The sequence below is a fragment of the Abramis brama genome, assembly GCF_963993115.1.
Source record: "Abramis brama genome assembly, chromosome: 7".
Taxonomy (NCBI): Eukaryota; Metazoa; Chordata; class Actinopteri; order Cypriniformes; family Leuciscidae; genus Abramis; species Abramis brama.
The window spans coordinates 29,275,210-29,291,394 of record NC_139969.1 but is presented as its reverse complement, the minus strand read 5'-3'; the positions used below and the strand labels follow the sequence as shown (position 1 = coordinate 29,291,394).

At 38.6% G+C, this 16,185-nt stretch overlaps 1 protein-coding gene across 1 annotated transcript in view; it reads left to right on the top strand.

Annotated features, from left to right (window-relative positions):
• Positions 1-16,185, top strand: part of LOC311086676 (structural maintenance of chromosomes protein 6) — a 41,315-nt gene that overhangs the window by 14,815 nt on the left and 10,315 nt on the right. Inside the window, exons 12-23 of the mRNA XM_084119676.1 lie at positions 345-433; positions 534-698; positions 2,645-2,823; positions 3,135-3,336; positions 4,315-4,429; positions 4,513-4,673; positions 13,177-13,312; positions 13,404-13,484; positions 13,561-13,731; positions 14,344-14,481; positions 14,565-14,710; positions 15,543-15,668. Of these exons, the coding sequence (XP_083975802.1) occupies positions 345-433; positions 534-698; positions 2,645-2,823; positions 3,135-3,336; positions 4,315-4,429; positions 4,513-4,673; positions 13,177-13,312; positions 13,404-13,484; positions 13,561-13,731; positions 14,344-14,481; positions 14,565-14,710; positions 15,543-15,668 (1,709 nt within the window). The remainder of the gene's footprint in view (positions 1-344; positions 434-533; positions 699-2,644; positions 2,824-3,134; positions 3,337-4,314; positions 4,430-4,512; positions 4,674-13,176; positions 13,313-13,403; positions 13,485-13,560; positions 13,732-14,343; positions 14,482-14,564; positions 14,711-15,542; positions 15,669-16,185) is intronic.

Sequence of the window (16,185 nt, the reverse complement as noted above, 5' to 3'; positions counted from 1 at the left end):
CAGCCTCCTACGTTCTGCTGCTGCTTCATTAGGCATAGTATTCCAGTGCCGTGGCCACACATCATGTTGTAAGACAACATCTCAGAAAGATGCCGTATACACAAACCTCTCCATGTTGCTGTTGTGTTTTTAGAGCTGGGCATTGACAAATTCCACGATTTGATTCTGATTCAAAATCTTGTGTTTAAAATTCAATTCGATACTAATGCTGTAAACCTATTCATTAAAAATGTATCCACGGGACACACAAATCAGATCTGAACAGTTGCCTTTATGCTCTCACATCTCAGTGGTGATTGGCTGACGGAAGAGAAATTCTCTTTGTTTTTGTTTTTCTGGCTTAGGCTGGACTTCATCGGAAAAAAACTAATTTAAGAGACCTTGAGAAGGATAAAGCTCAGCTCAACAAGCGTATCCAAGAACTCAAACGGAGGTACTTGAAAAGTGCACCGAAAGGAAACAGTGTTACACAACATTATCCTTGTACCATTTCCAGCTGTTACATTATGACCCTTCCCCTCCTCTCTGTCCAGCATAAGTCAGGCGAACTCAGCTGACACTCAGGCTCGTGTGGAAAGGATGAATCACATTCAGGCTAAGCTGGAAGATCTTAGATTCCAGGACTCCACTCTGGCTCAGCAGATCGATCAGTTTAAACAGGCCTGCGCCTCTGCGAAAGAAAGGCTGGGCAGTATGAGGTTAGTGCAGATGTTGGTAAATGGCTTCACTATATAAAAGTCTTCCATGATCAAGCCTTGAAATATCTGGGAAATTGAAAATGTTCATGTCTGGAAAAGTCACACCATTTATTTTTATTTTTTTAATGGAAATTTCCATGTTTTTTTATAGATTTATAATTTATAATACCACATACCCACTTTTTCAGCAGCCTTAGTTCTGGAAATATTTTTTCCAAAGGGATTCTATAAAAGTCTATGTTTAAGAGTTATAAGACATAACATATAATACATATAAGAAAAACACAGCATTGCAAATTTTAATTTAAAGCAAATTTTAAAATTGAACAAAAAGACAAAGGGACAAGCCTGTACTTTTATGGCTTTATTGAGGGAAAGAACATTTAGTCCCATGAACAATCTCATGAAGCATCGCAAATGACATAATCGCATTAAAAACAATGGAGAAATATATTTATTCACAGATGTTGATTATATAGAAACAATTTATTTTACATTGATTCCAAAACATGTATATTATGCATACAAATATTTAAAAAGTTTGAGAGTGTAGGAACTCATTCGCAGAGCTTCATGGAAGTGAGTGGGTGCAGTGTTTCCGCTACATTCATTCTGCCGTGGTGGCCACACCAAAAATCATCCCGCCACGGCTGCAGCTTCTCAGTGAGGTACTACTATTGTGTTATTGTTAAGCCCCACTAAAGGCATAAAAAACATTGTAAAGTACCATAACGTTTTCGTGCACTATATTCCAAGACTTCATTCGATCATAATGTAAGGTAAAAATGAATATTTAAGTCGTTAAGTTAGAGTGAATGGAAACTCATCTCTCCTCAGTCATTCTCCATTCAGCATTCAAACAGCGCGTCGCGTTTGGTTACGACAGTAACGCGATGACACTCTCTCCAAGATCAATGTTCCCTTTATTATACTTTATTTGTAGATAAAGGTCTATGGTTTGCATAAAATGATTTTATCTTGCTGGAGTTTATTGCGCTTTCTAAATCATATTCCTTTCTCCCGGTTGTCTGTTAGATTACAGCACTGGAGTAGAGAGCACTATCAATTGTCCTTCATGCGCACTGTAACTGAAATTTAAAACTGTTAAAAGAAAAGGCTCAATAAACTGTTGCATAGATATAATACACTAAGCACCAAATATCTCTTCGCTTTGGGGTTTGAACTTTTCAATGCGAAGCGCTGCACGCTGTAACTTCACGTTGCTTAAAGTGCATCATTCTGCGCATGGGATGCGCATAATCGCTTTGCTGCTCTAAATTGGAGCCTATCATATTATAATACTTAGGGGAGGTTTAAACACCTAGGGCAATTCACCTAAGGGAATATCACTCATGGGTGACGGGCCTGCCAACACAGCTGGAAAAAATCCTAGAGGAAACACTGGGGTGCTAAAAAAAAAAAAAAGATTTTGGTGTTACTTCTCTGATTGGTGGACATTTCTCTGCAAAATAATGGGTTATGTAGTTTTTCACAAGGAATTCTGCTTTCATATGATTATAAAATAAAAAAAGCTGAAATAAAGCAGGCCGATGCCTTTAACAGAAACATAATACCATATTTTAACAACCTCATAGCTCACAGTAAGTCTGTTTTTAAAGGTTATCGTTATTCGTTATCGTTCAAAATAATTTCCCCTATGGAGAAAATGAATGGGATTTTTATTGACTGTGGCTTTCTATTACTGACACTGACCATGGGAACTCTTTATACAGACAATCCCAGCAGAGTTTCTTGCTTTTATTGAAATTCTGACCACATAATTCATAATGAAACATGTATTAAATTTGGGTGGGAAAAGGGTCAAATAGAATCATTTCTAAAAAAATATGTGGGCTCCACTGGATCTTGAACAAATGCTTCTTTTTGTTTCTAGTCTAGTCTAGTCTGTTGACTTATCTCACTTTTCATTTCTTTTCATTCTGTAGCCGTGAAAAGCAGGACCTGCAGCGTTCGATAGATTCTAAGCAACGTGGCCTGGCTGCTATGGAAAACAGTCGAAATAACCAAATTTGTCGTTTTGGAGAAGACATGCCAGCACTGCTGAGGGGTATAGATGAGGCTGACCGCCGGGGTCAGTTCAAGAGGAAACCTGTTGGACCACTCGGTAAGTATCCTGAACTTTACAGCTTGGACAAGCTACTTCTCTCTCATTTATTTCAGGATGTAGTTTAGCTCTTAAGCCCAGAGTATACTTCAGTTTACGCATACTCATGCCGATGCCCATGTTGACACGCGTTTATGTGAAATGATCAAAATATACCACAACTCTAGTTTAAATTAGTATAAAGACAGTTTTATTGATCATAACTTCTGGAGAGAAAAAGTACAAATACTAGACAATGATGAAACTCACACACACCATCAAATGGAGTATACTTTGAAAAGCAATGTCGTATGGAATTCTTTTGTTTCTAGGATTCTGCATCCGACTTCGGGATCCAGAGCTGGGTCTTGCAGTGGAGAGCTGTCTGAAGGCTCTGATGTTAGCTTTCTGTTGCGATAACTACGCTGACGAGAGAGAGTTGCAGAAAATCATGAGTCGCTGCTTCCCGCCTGGCAGAAGACCTCAGATCATCGTCGGCACATTTACTGACACGCTCTACAATGTCAGCAGCAGGTAGCTGAAGATCACCTGACCTGCAAACTTATTTAGCAATGGTTACCAGTGTTTTCTGTTATTCGTCTTTTTCTGCTTTATTTTCATTTCCTGTAAATGTGTTGTGACAGTATTAAATGCTGTTAATATACTGGTAAATCCACATTTGGGTTGCATCTTGAGTTGTTTTGTAAAAGGTCATATTCGCAGGAAAAAACCCACTCACCCAGGATTTTTTCTTTCTAATGTCACCTGGAAACATGACTACATGTGCACCAGTAATGTGATTATTTCTAATAATCAGAGTAAGAACTTGAGCACAGTTAGATGCTTACATGTCAAGAGCAAACCTCTTCACTCTTTTCATTATTCAGATTATTCACAGAATTGTGGTTATTTTTACCACCATTATTCACTTACCCCAAATGCACATTAATATAGTTGTTTAATCTCCTTGCATCAAATGGAAAACACATTTCTATAGGCGTGTCTAAAATGTCTTCATTTCGATATTTTTGACTATTAATATACTGCATTATATTCATGTCGTGCAACATTGTTAACATGAACTTCAGCACACAACATTTTTTATGCCTTCACTGCTATGTTTACAAATCTACACATGAAAAAGTCATCTGTGTACGTCACAAGCACATGCTCACTTTTGTCAATGAAATAGATTCAATTTAAGTGTTTAAATGCCTGTTTATTACTGTGATTTAAAATCTGTATATCCCACATTTTATCACGATTATGGTGGTAACTACAAGTATGAGCTTAATCACATCAATTTGATACGCAAAAAAAGTATTGTGTTTACATGAGGTAAAGTTTAATCGCAATATTGCCTAAATCTCATAATAATCACATTATGAGGGTGCATGTAAATGTAGTCACTGTTGGGTTGGTTTCATCTCATGCTGGTTTTTCCTTCAAAGTACCAAAGGAAACTTGTCTGATTGTGAAGATGGATGAAATATATTTTTCATTTGTTTTCAGGGCTGTCAATCACCCTGAATACCCATCAGTCCTCCAGGCTCTTGACATAAAGAATCCAGTTGTGGCCAACTGCCTGATCGACTCGAGGGGAATCGAATCCATTCTGCTCATCAAGGTGAGACTGGGAGGAGGACCACAAGCATTTTACTGCTTTTCCACGTCCTGTGAAGTGAAGGACTTTGTTAATCTTTTCCACAGAACAAACAAGATGCGAGAAGGGTCATGACAAGTGGACATCCACCACGCAATTGCAGGGAGGCTTTCACACAAGAAGGGGACCAGGTCTACTATAACCGTTACTACTCCTGCGAGCAGAACAGAGCGCGCTACCTCAGCAAAGATGTCGAAGAGGAAATCAGGTTTGAAAACGTTCAACTCATTTTTTAGATGCATGGCTAAAAACATATATGGTTATCCTAGTCTTTGATCTTTCAAAATCCTTAACTTTAAATGAAAATTTCTACATGTAACTAAACCGCAGGGCGATACTAGGGCTGTCAACGAATATTCTAAATTCGAATATATATTCGAATAGTTTTAAAAAACAGAATTTCGAAGGTGAAAATTAATATTCGAATGTGGAAAAACACGCCCGCGGTAGCAGAGGCGCGGCTGTCTGCTTTGCGAGTGGGCGCGCTGCCACATTTGTTGTCACATTTCTCGGAATTGTGTGCCTCATTTTATTTAACGTTAAACAGAAACATTACTAAAGTGTAGGCTACTGTACTGACTGAATAGATATTGCATGAATAAGGTAGGTTAGATACAGCAGTTTCATGCACTGCAGGCTTCCACTGGTTTGATTATTTACCGTTTCATGTCAAGGAAAAGTTCCATGTTTACCACAGCACAGCTCGCTCGGAGCGTTCAATGTCGGTTCTATATACCAGGGGTGGGCAAACTTTTTGGCTCAAGGGCCACACTGTGTTTTAAAATTTGACAGAGGGCCGGCCCAGTAGCAGATTATGAAACACAATCTCATGAAAGTGCGTATCTATACCACAAATTTTATTTCTCAATTTTAAATTCAACAACTGAGAGACGACATTCTGACAATACATTTTTTATGCTAGATAACTGTTATATTTAGCATGTTATGTTTTGAGGTTAATTTTTAATTAGTCAGATGTTAGATCATTATAGCCTATACTTTTTAAATATTGTTTATCCTTATTATTATTTAATGGGCCTAACAGTAAATTAGAAACAAAACACCTGCAAGTGTACACTTAGAAGAGTAAAAATGACAGAAGGTTACGTTAATTCAACTTTATTAAAGGTGCCATAGAATGGATTATTTTATTATTTTATAATGTTTCCTGGGGTGCCCTTATAATTTTAGTATGTTTTTTAGATCAAAATTTGTTATAATTTAGAAATAAAAGGCATATTTCCTAGCCTGATTTCATCCATTGATTTGAACACTCTGTTTGAAGGGGCGTGTCTGCTGTGAGACTTCAGTGTTGTTGCCCACTGCTGTGATTGGCTGACATGCTTGCATATGAAATATCTGGCATTACATGTAGAGCTATCTGGAAAACTTTTACTATTACAGCTTTTATATGTTTTTACTATTACAGCTATCGGGATTAACGAATCATGAGAAGTTTTTTTTTAAGTATTTCGATCTATTCCCATCACATAAAAGGTTTCAGTGATGAGCACTGAGCAGATGACAGCCTGTTGATCGCGTGAATGAAGATCTTATCACTGCAACGCGATATACTGATGCATAAACAGTGTTGAACGACTTTGAAAGAAAGATTATCTGTCTGAATTTGAACAATTACACATCAGAAATTCACATAACCCACTGGTTCTCCAGAGGCTCGGATGAAGGAGCAAAAAAATATTTTTGTGTTCATTTGTACAACCAAACACTGAGCAACTGCCATGCTTCGTTCGCTCGTTTGCAAGCCATGATGTCTCTCGAGGAAAAAACAATATCGCGCTGGATCTAGATAACACAATGTAAATTATCGTTAATAAAATCCCTACTTGCCGCTTGCGGGAATATAACGTTAGTTGAAATTGCCCCCTTCGTCCGTTTGAGACGCCGAGAGAAGCCTGGCTGCTTGATATTGTTGTAACAGTCCGTGGTGAAATGGGCAGAGCAACTAAACAACTTCGAATTAAACTGTAGCGGTATCCGATTATAGATAGATAGATTATAGATAGATCTGCCATTTTCCCTATGATCCTCCTCCTGCTTGTTTCTTCACCTGCAGAACTTCTGATGATTCGGCTGTGCAGTTTCGCCTGGCACTGAGCATGGGCTGGCATATGCAAATTTTTAGAGGCGTACATATTAATGATCCCATCGGTTTCGTCACAGTTGGTGTTATGTGGAGATTCGCCCGTTTTTCAGGGGTGTTTTTCAAAAACGAGATTTAAATAAGAAAGAGAAAACTATGGTGTTTGAGACTCACTGTATGTCATGTCCATGTACTGAACTCTTGTTATTTAACTATGCCAAGATAAATTCAATTTCACATTCTATGGCACCTTTAAAACTGCATATGGCAATCAATTTGCACTTACAAAAGTCATACATTTGTGGAAAAAACGAAATAAACGAATATACAAATTTATTTTAAGTAAAATAAAACATAAAAAGCAAAGTCAGATCAGAACATTTAATGAACAAAACCGGGTTCTGTAACGTTACATGGCAGACAGGGGGGCGTAGTAAACGGAATCAGTCAGGATACATCCACAAATCCAGAGGAGCAAAGAAACTAAATAGCAGACAAATCAAAGGAAAAACTAAACGGGTGTACAAGCGGTTACCAAACATTTTTTTCTCTGCGAGTTTCCAAAAAAGGAAAAAACATTAACGTGCAACAAGTCTATGCGCTTAAGTCGCTGTCTGTTTGGTTTCCATGGTGACGCGTCATTGCTTGTTACGTGACACACCGCAGCCACAACAGCGCTGAATGAATGATGATCTGCTTTCATGTCATTTTTCCTTTTTTACATTTGTTAGCTATGGCATGAAATATCTGATATTCCGATTGTCAAATATATGCAACACAATATATAGGCTATATATATATATATATATATATATATATATATATATAACGCAAAGTATTGCAAGAAAAAGGCAAAATGAATGTGATCTTAAGAAAAAAAATTTAAATACTCGACGGGCCGGATTAAACAGCCTAACGGGCCGTATGTGGCCCGCGGGCCGTAGTTTGCCCACCCCTGCTATATACTGTAAAACTTCAATTAATGTTAATAATATTTGTTTCAATCACTGAATGAAGCCTGCTATATTTGGGACAAGAGTCGCGACCTTAAATTGCTTGCACAAAACTCTTGATCAGCACTCAACATTTGTTTATTGTTGTTGTTCATTAGGGCTGGGACAATAAATCGATTCATCGCGATTTGTGGATCGATTCCAATTTTTTCCGAATGCATCGCGATTCTCTCTCGAATCGATTCTGAGCTTAGTTTTCAACAGCAGATGGCGCTCTAGGCTAGTTTTTAACGGCACGCTCAAATGCTCACGAAGAAGAGCGCTCGTGCGTTTGGTTGAGTCTGAGAATATACTTGCACCTCAGAATGCTTTTATGACGTGAGATTAATCTATACAGCCTACTGCAAACACCCTTGTAATTCGCTTCAACCTTTTTGAACTTTATGAATGATTATTTTATAGAAGGTTCAAGTGGTGTGTGTGTAAGGAACTGGAAGCCAGCAGATTACGGCTGTTTCCAAAGCACGCAGTGCCATCTGCTGTTAAAAAATAAGCTCAGAATCGATTCAAGAGAGAATCGCAATGCATTCGGAAAAAATTGGAATCGATCCAGAATCATTTCTCGATTCACAATGCATCAATTTATTGTCCCAGCCCTATTGTTCATTTAAACCGTTATGAACTGCAGAGAGCGTGAGGGTGAGGGCGAGAGAGAGATTGAGTGCCTGCGAGTGAGCGAGAGTGAGGTCTGCGGTCTTGGCCATTAGTTGATTTACTTGTTTTTGTGTAGGTAATACGTTGTCAAATATGTTTAAGCTTAAATAAACTATCTATACAAGTAGTTATGTCTCTTTGTATTAATTTGTCCTGTTATTGACGTAATGCGCGTCATTGACAAAATGCGCAACCAGTGTTCGAATAGTTCGAATATAAAGTGAGGAAAATAAGTATTTGAACACCCTGCTATTTTGCAAGTTCTCCCACTTGGAAATCATGGAGGGGTCTGAAATTGTCATCGTAGGTGCATGTCCACTGTGAGAGACATAATCTAAAAAAAAAATCCAGAAATCACAATATATGATTTTTTAACTATTTATTTGTATGATACAGCTGCAAATAAGTATTTGAACACCTGTCTATCAGCTAGAATTCTGACCCTCAAAGACCTGTTAATCTGCCTTTAAAATGTCCACCTCCACTCCATTTATTATCCTAAATTAGATGCACCTGTTTGAGGTCGTTAGCTGCATAAAGACACCTGTCCACCCCATACAATCAGTAAGAATCCAACTACTAACATGCCCAAGACCAAAGAGCTGTCCAAAGACACTAGAGACAAAATTGTACACCTCCACAAGGCTGGAAAGGGCTACGGGGAAATTGCCAAGCAGCTTGGTGAAAAAAGGTCCACTGTTGGAGCAATCATTAGAAAATGGAAGAAGCTAAACATGACTGTCAATCTCCCTCGGACTGGGGCTCCATGCAAGATCTCACCTCGTGGGGTCTCAATGATCCTAAGAAAGGTGAGAAATCAGCCCAGAACTATACGGGAGGAGCTGGTCAATGACCTGAAAAGAGCTGGGACCACCGTTTCCATGGTTACTGTTGGTAATACACTAAGACGTCATGGTTTGAAATCATGCATGGCACGGAAGGTTCCCCTGCTTAAACCAGCACATGTCAAGGCCCGTCTTAAGTTTGCCAATGACCATTTGGATGATCCAGAGGAGTCATGGGAGAAAGTCATGTGGTCAGATGAGACCAAAATAGAACTTTTTGGTCATAATTCCACTAAACGTGTTTGGAGGAAGAAGAATGATGAGTACCATCCCAAGAACACCATCCCTACTGTGAAGCATGGGGGTGGTAGCATCATGCTTTGGGGGTGTTTTTCTGCACATGGGACAGGGCGACTGCACTGTATTAAGGAGAGGATGACCGGGGCCATGTATTGCGAGATTTTGGGGAACAACCTCCTTCCCTCAGTTAGAGCATTGAAGATGGGTCGAGGCTGGGTCTTCCAACATGACAATGACCCGAAGCACACAGCCAGGATAACCAAGGAGTGGCTCTGTAAGAAGCATATCAAGGTTCTGGCGTGGCCTAGCCAGTCTCCAGACCTAAACCCAATAGAGAATCTTTGGAGGGAGCTCAAACTCCGTGTTTCTCAGCGACAGAGAAGATCTGTGTGGAGGAGTGGGCCAAAATCCCTCCTGCAGTGTGTGCAAACCTGGTGAAAAACTACAGGAAACGTTTGACCTCTGTAATTGCAAACAAAGGCTACTGTACCAAATATTAACATTGATTTTCTCAGGTGTTCAAATACTTATTTGCAGCTGTATCATACAAATAAATAGTTAAAAAATCATACATTGTGATTTCTGGATTTTTTTTTTTTAGATTATGTCTCTCACAGTGGACATGCACCTACGATGACAATTTCAGACCCCTCCATGATTTCTAAGTGGGAGAACTTGCAAAATATCAGGGTGTTCAAATACTTATTTTCCTCACTGTGTGGTTTTTTTTAGAGGGAATATTCGAACGTCATTTTGGAGCAATTTTGACAGCCCTAAGCGATACCCACAACTGTAGTTTAAAAAAGTAAAAAGATATTTTTACATCAAAACATTTGGAGAGAAAAGCCCTGTTCATACAAAGGAAGATGACTATAATGATCTTTCTAAAAAAAAAACTTTCTAAATGTAAAAGAATAGTCCACTCCATAATGATAACAGCACATTGAAACAATTAAATTGATTAAATTGACACATTAAATTGATCAAGTGACAGTAAAGACATTTCTAATGTTATAAATTAAATTTTAAAGGGACTGTGTGTAGGAATTTCTCCCATCTAGTGGTGAAATTGTATTTTGCATTCAAACGAATAATGCTCTTCAGCGCCTCACTTTTTCAAATGCGCGTTGCATCTATGGTAGCCGTTATGTACCAAAAAGCTATGACAGGATGTCTTATAATAGCACTTCGAGTTTTTCTTCGGGTGAACAGGTTTGTTATTTAAAACAAACTGAAACTTGAAACAACGGAAAAAAGAATGCTACAGTATGAATTACTGACTGTGAAAAACATGAACTATGGTAATTAGTAGTAATGCCTTCTTTACTCATTATATTTTTTGAAGTAGGCCTACGTGCATTGTTAGATATCATCATCATCAGCGCATTCTCTAACATTACTTTACTCAATAGCTGCTATTCATCAAAGAGCCTGTTTAACTTTTAACTATAAATGTTCTACTGTCTATATAATAAAGTAGCCTACACAACCAAGCAATGTTTAAAAAAGCTTGTAATTAAGACCGTAACATTGACTTACCTGTCGAGAAGAAAGCAGGCAACTTCAGCGTCTCTTTTGAAAGCTTTCTCCTGCATTAGCTATCCCGACATTAACCCTTGTTTTTGTAATCTCCGGTCACGTTTCCTTTTACGGTCGATTTTGGACTTTTCTGACGACGAGGACTCATCCTGTGACTCAGCATATGTATGAATGACCGGTGTATAAATAACCTTGCAGTGCAGCCTTTTAAACTTGCCGCGACAGTGACAAGCACCTCTCACTGCTCGGCTCCTCCGCTTCTACTGGCTTCAGTCACGTGACGCTGGTTCTGAACGAAAACGCGTTGTGGAAACGCGTTGGCCTAGTACTTTTTGTCCCTCTCTGCTATTATAGTTTTTCAATATGGCGGAACTACATGGAAGCCTCCGTGAACCTACCCGTCCCATGTATATAAAGATAATAAATTCTTCGTTTACGAGGATTAGTCTGATCATTGGCATAGGTATTTGTACACCATTGAGGGCATATTTATTAATAAAAATATTGATTTTAGATAATAAAATACCTAAAAAGCTACACATAGTCCCTTTAAAGGTAGGGTAGGTAGGATTTTTATAAAAAACTTTTTTTCAAATTTGTTTAAACTGTCTTTATATACCAATACATAATTAAAATGTAAGTGCTCTGAAAAAGAGAGTTTAAAAATCGAGTGACTGTAGACCTTTTAATCTGCAATAAACACAGCTCATTATTTCCATTCGGGACGAAACAATTGATTGGTTTGGGCGACTGTCACTCTCTCTCGCAACCATGGCTACCACCACTGTTGCTACAAGATCTGCCCATATACGCGCACCCGTTTGATTTGAGGAGCGCAAGAGAGGCGCGGAACCTACGAAGAATAAAATTATGGCAGAGAAAGAGCATTCAAAATTCAAAGCACCTGCATATGCAGTCAGCGAAGGCAAACAAGGCAAAAACTACTTCCTCGGACCCTGGTTGCCCGCACTCTTGAACGACCTCCTCTGCTTCGCCCTCGACCCCGGACCTGTCCTCGAACCGACGATGCAGTACTTGTCTCCGGAGTGTAACGTTAGTCCTCATCAGAGTCAACAATGTTTTCATCATGGAAACTCTTACATGCAAAACACCGTATATGTTATGAATCTTACACGGAATTCACCTTCATCACAGTTTAACTGATGGTAATGGAAAAACGTGTATCAATGCAACCTGTTTTTAGCTTTGCCTTATAAATATAGCTCGTTACCTATAGCCTAAATATAGCTCGTTACCTATAGCCTAAATATAGCTCGTTACCGAATCAAACAAAATATATTTTAAACTTTACCAGTATCGATATGCTAGCTTGATAGTGAGTACTAAAAGCCATCTTATTTGTTTATATTTATAGTGATAAAGTTAGGTATTTTATTACATGTGATTCTGACATGATGTCACTGCATGCACTGCGCTCCTTCCTCTCCACTCGTCTCAGGTAAATAAATGCGTCTTCCAGCTGAGCCTGAGCGTTTGGCGTCGCGCGTTCATGTGTTTTGGGGGCGTGGCTTTGGAAGGATCCCAGAAGGGAGGGGGTGGGAGTGAATGGAAATAATTAGCTGTGTTTACAACAGTCGTGAGAGGTCTACAGACACTCGATTTTTATACTCTCTTTTTCAGAGTACTTACATTTTAATTATGTATTGGTATATAAAGACAGTTTAAACACATTTGGAATGTTTTTTGTTTTTTTGAAAAATCCTACCTACCCTGCCTTTAAATTGTGATTTTCTTTCTGTTCATCAAAGAATCCTGAAGAAATATATCAAGGTTTCCACAAAAATATTAAGCAGCACAACTGTTTTCAAAATTCTCTTAAAACAAGACTTTGCACTGATACTTTGTGTGTGTGCGTGCGTGTGTGTGTGTGTGCGCGTGCGTGCGTGTGTGTGCGTGCTTGTACAACTATCTTTGTGAGAAACAGTTTGAGTTTTAGACCATTGGAGTGAGGAAATTTTGGCCTGTCCTCACTTTCTGAGACCCCTTTAAAGGCCTGTTTGAGGGTCAAGACTTGGTTTTAGGGATAAGGTTATAGTTAGGTTAAGGGTTGGGGTTAGGCACTTAGTTGTGATGGGAAGGTTAGGGTAAGCGGCTAGAGATTGCATTATGTCAATGAATGTCCTCATAAAGATAGATGTACAAGAGTGTGTGTGTGTCTGCATTTTTGTTGTTATTTTACTTGGATGTTTTTCATTAATTTGATGGTGACTTGAATTTGAATATCATTATGGACTGTTTTCTATTGAGCTTATAAACTATCAAGAAAGCTCAAACCCTTTTTTCTTTGTTCTGCAGACATTTGCAGTCTGCCTTACATTCCCAGAGAACACATCTGGATCGCTTTCAGCAGGACATGCAGCAGATTAGTGAAGACGAGAAACAGAACCAAACTCTTCTTCGCAGAGCCTATGAAGACCAAAAGAAGGCCCAGGTCACTAAATACCAGCCGTGCACAGACCACATCCTAGTGTTTGACAGAATGTGGCCTAATGTGTATTTTTTTTGTCTATTTTGACTAACAGGAACTTTGTCGGAAGCTTCAGGCAGAGCTGACAGAATTGCAGAATGTTGAGGAACCACAGTCTGAGGACTTGAAACCTTTGGTAACAAACATATTCCCTCATTATGAAGATAAGTGTGATGGTGCATTTCTAAGTCTCATTATGTCTCTGTGTTCAGGAGGAGGAACTGGAGGAGCTCAACAGCCGGATAAGTGCGTGTCAAGTGGAATTTGAAGCAGCGCGGAAGCAGATGCTGACTCTCAAGAGGGAATATGAGGAGGCTGAGCAGCTCTACCGGCAGCAGAGGGAAGCTATTACCAGCATCGCAGAGGAAGCTGAGCCCATTAAGGTCAGAGAAGTTTTATTCAAGAGTGTGTAACATCATTAGTTCCTCTTGACCAGACGCTTCTGGACAACTTTTAACCACCAGATTCCTCTCAGCTAATGTTTAAATATGTCAAGCTTCAAGCCATATTATGCCCTTTTCCAAAGTCTTGATTTTGTTTTTGAGGTCTTTGTTTTTTACTAGAAAAAAAAGCCACATTATTTTCACATATTTGACATTGTTGCAGCACCTCTCTTCACAGTCTGTCAGTAACACTCTGTTTAGTTCCTGTCTCTATGAAGCCTCTGAAGCGCCTGTCTCTATGAAGCCCTCCATTGCAGCCCCACGCCCCTGCAATGAAGGCGTTTCAGGGAGTTCAGAAACAGTGCGCACTGATACAGAGGATAACTCCCTTTGGAGTGACTTTGTGCTTTGTATCTTTGCAGAACTTTTTCATCCTCAAACAGCAACATTACACACTAAAGAAAGTTAGAAATATCAAAAAGCAGAATGAGTCCTCTTTAAAATGAGGCTCATGATTCTCAAGTTCACTTAATTCTGAATGAAACTTAAGTATTTATTAAATATCAATGTATCCAACCTAGTAAACAGTTTTGTTTTTATGTGATTGTGTAGGAGCAATTGAGCAACAGCGATCAGGAGCTGGCGAGGAGTAAACACCACAAAAGTCACTATGAAGACAAACGCAAAACTCATGTGGAAATGATTGAGACACTAAAGAGGAACCTGAATGTCAAGGAGCAGGAGTTACAAGTGACCAAACATTGACATCTTACACTAATTCATTAGATATGAAAAGATTAGCGTTTGTTTGACTGAATCTGTTTTTTCGACAGGCATCCATTGCAAAAGCCTCTGAAATCTGCCCTGACCGCTTGGATGTGAGGAGAACGGCTAAGAGTTTGGACAGTGAAATCAGCCGCCTTAAACACAAGATTAACACACAGCAGGACCAACAAGGACACAGAGACACTATCGTCAGGTACAGATCTCAGAAAACATGTCAAAAGAATGCGACCGGATGATATTTCACCTCACAATCAAAGAAAGAAACAAGAAATCATATTTGACATGAAGAAAACAGTAGCCTATTTTTAGTTAACAGTTAAGATCGGTTTGAATTGAGACTATTTGTATGACATTTAAACACATTTCCTCTCAGATCTTAAAATGAAGTAATCCTTATATGAAACTATTTTCTTAAACATATTTCTATAGATATCAAATAATTATGTCCATGTCCAAATAAGATATCAAAAAATTTACATTTTCAAATTTGGTTTTTTCCAAAATGTAGATATTTTAGGATTGTTGACACGTTTTTTTCCTCCATATGTATGTAATCTTTTAAAAAGGAATAAAAACATTATGAAAAAATACCAAAATGAACAAAAGTAGCTAAAAGTATCAGGCAAAAACATGTTTTTGGACATGTAACATCACGGTGTTGTGGTTTTCTTTGAAGTATGTTGGGTTACTATGTTCATACCATGATAAATGAGTATGGTAATCATTCATATTTTCCATGGTATTATCTGAGAATGTACTATGGTGCTGACACAGTAATTTTATTTAAGGGTTGTTTTGCCTGCATATTTGTGAAATGCATCTACATTTATTGTTTATCATATATACAGTGTGTGCAGAATTATTAGGCACGTTGATTTTCTGATCATATTTTATTTCCAGGAACATTTTGCCAATTCCAAACCATATTATAATGCCTAATAATTCTGCACGGCCTGTACAATGCAGGTGAGGTTTATTTGTTATGGCATTATAATGTTTAAGTGGTTGGTTATTGAAACTTCTAGGCAATACCATGAGGCGAAGGAAAACTTCAATAACATCGCCCGACAGGTAAAGGGTCTGGAGGCTTTCATCTGCCAGTTGTCTGTGATCATGAACACCAGACACAATGTCTACGCTGAAATGCGAATGTAAGTTTCACTTTTGTCTTCATCACAGGCTCTTGGTTGATTCTTGCTGACTGATTTGTAGGGGTTAAACGGATCGTTGTTGTTCCGTACAGAACGGGCCCCACGGTTCGGCATGCATGTGATTCACGGATTATTTGCAAAGTTTAACCATCAGGCCATCCTTAAAAATATTCTTGTTTGCCGTAACCCGACCGACCCTGTCAATTTAGGACCGACCTAATTCATCTCTTCATCGGTTTAAATTACAACAACAATAAGCACATGTTGAGTGCTGATCAAGAGTTTTGTGCAAGCAATTTAAGGTCGCGACTCTTGTCCCAAATATAGCAGGCTTCATTCAGTGATTGAAACAAATTTATTAACATTAATTGAAGTTTTACAGTATAGAACCGACATTGAACGCTCCGAGCGAGCTGTGGTAAACAACTTTTCTGTTTAACGTTAAAGGGACACTTCACCCATTTGCATTAAGCTTTGCATTGTTAGAAACCCAGTCATACTATTGAATGGTCGTGCA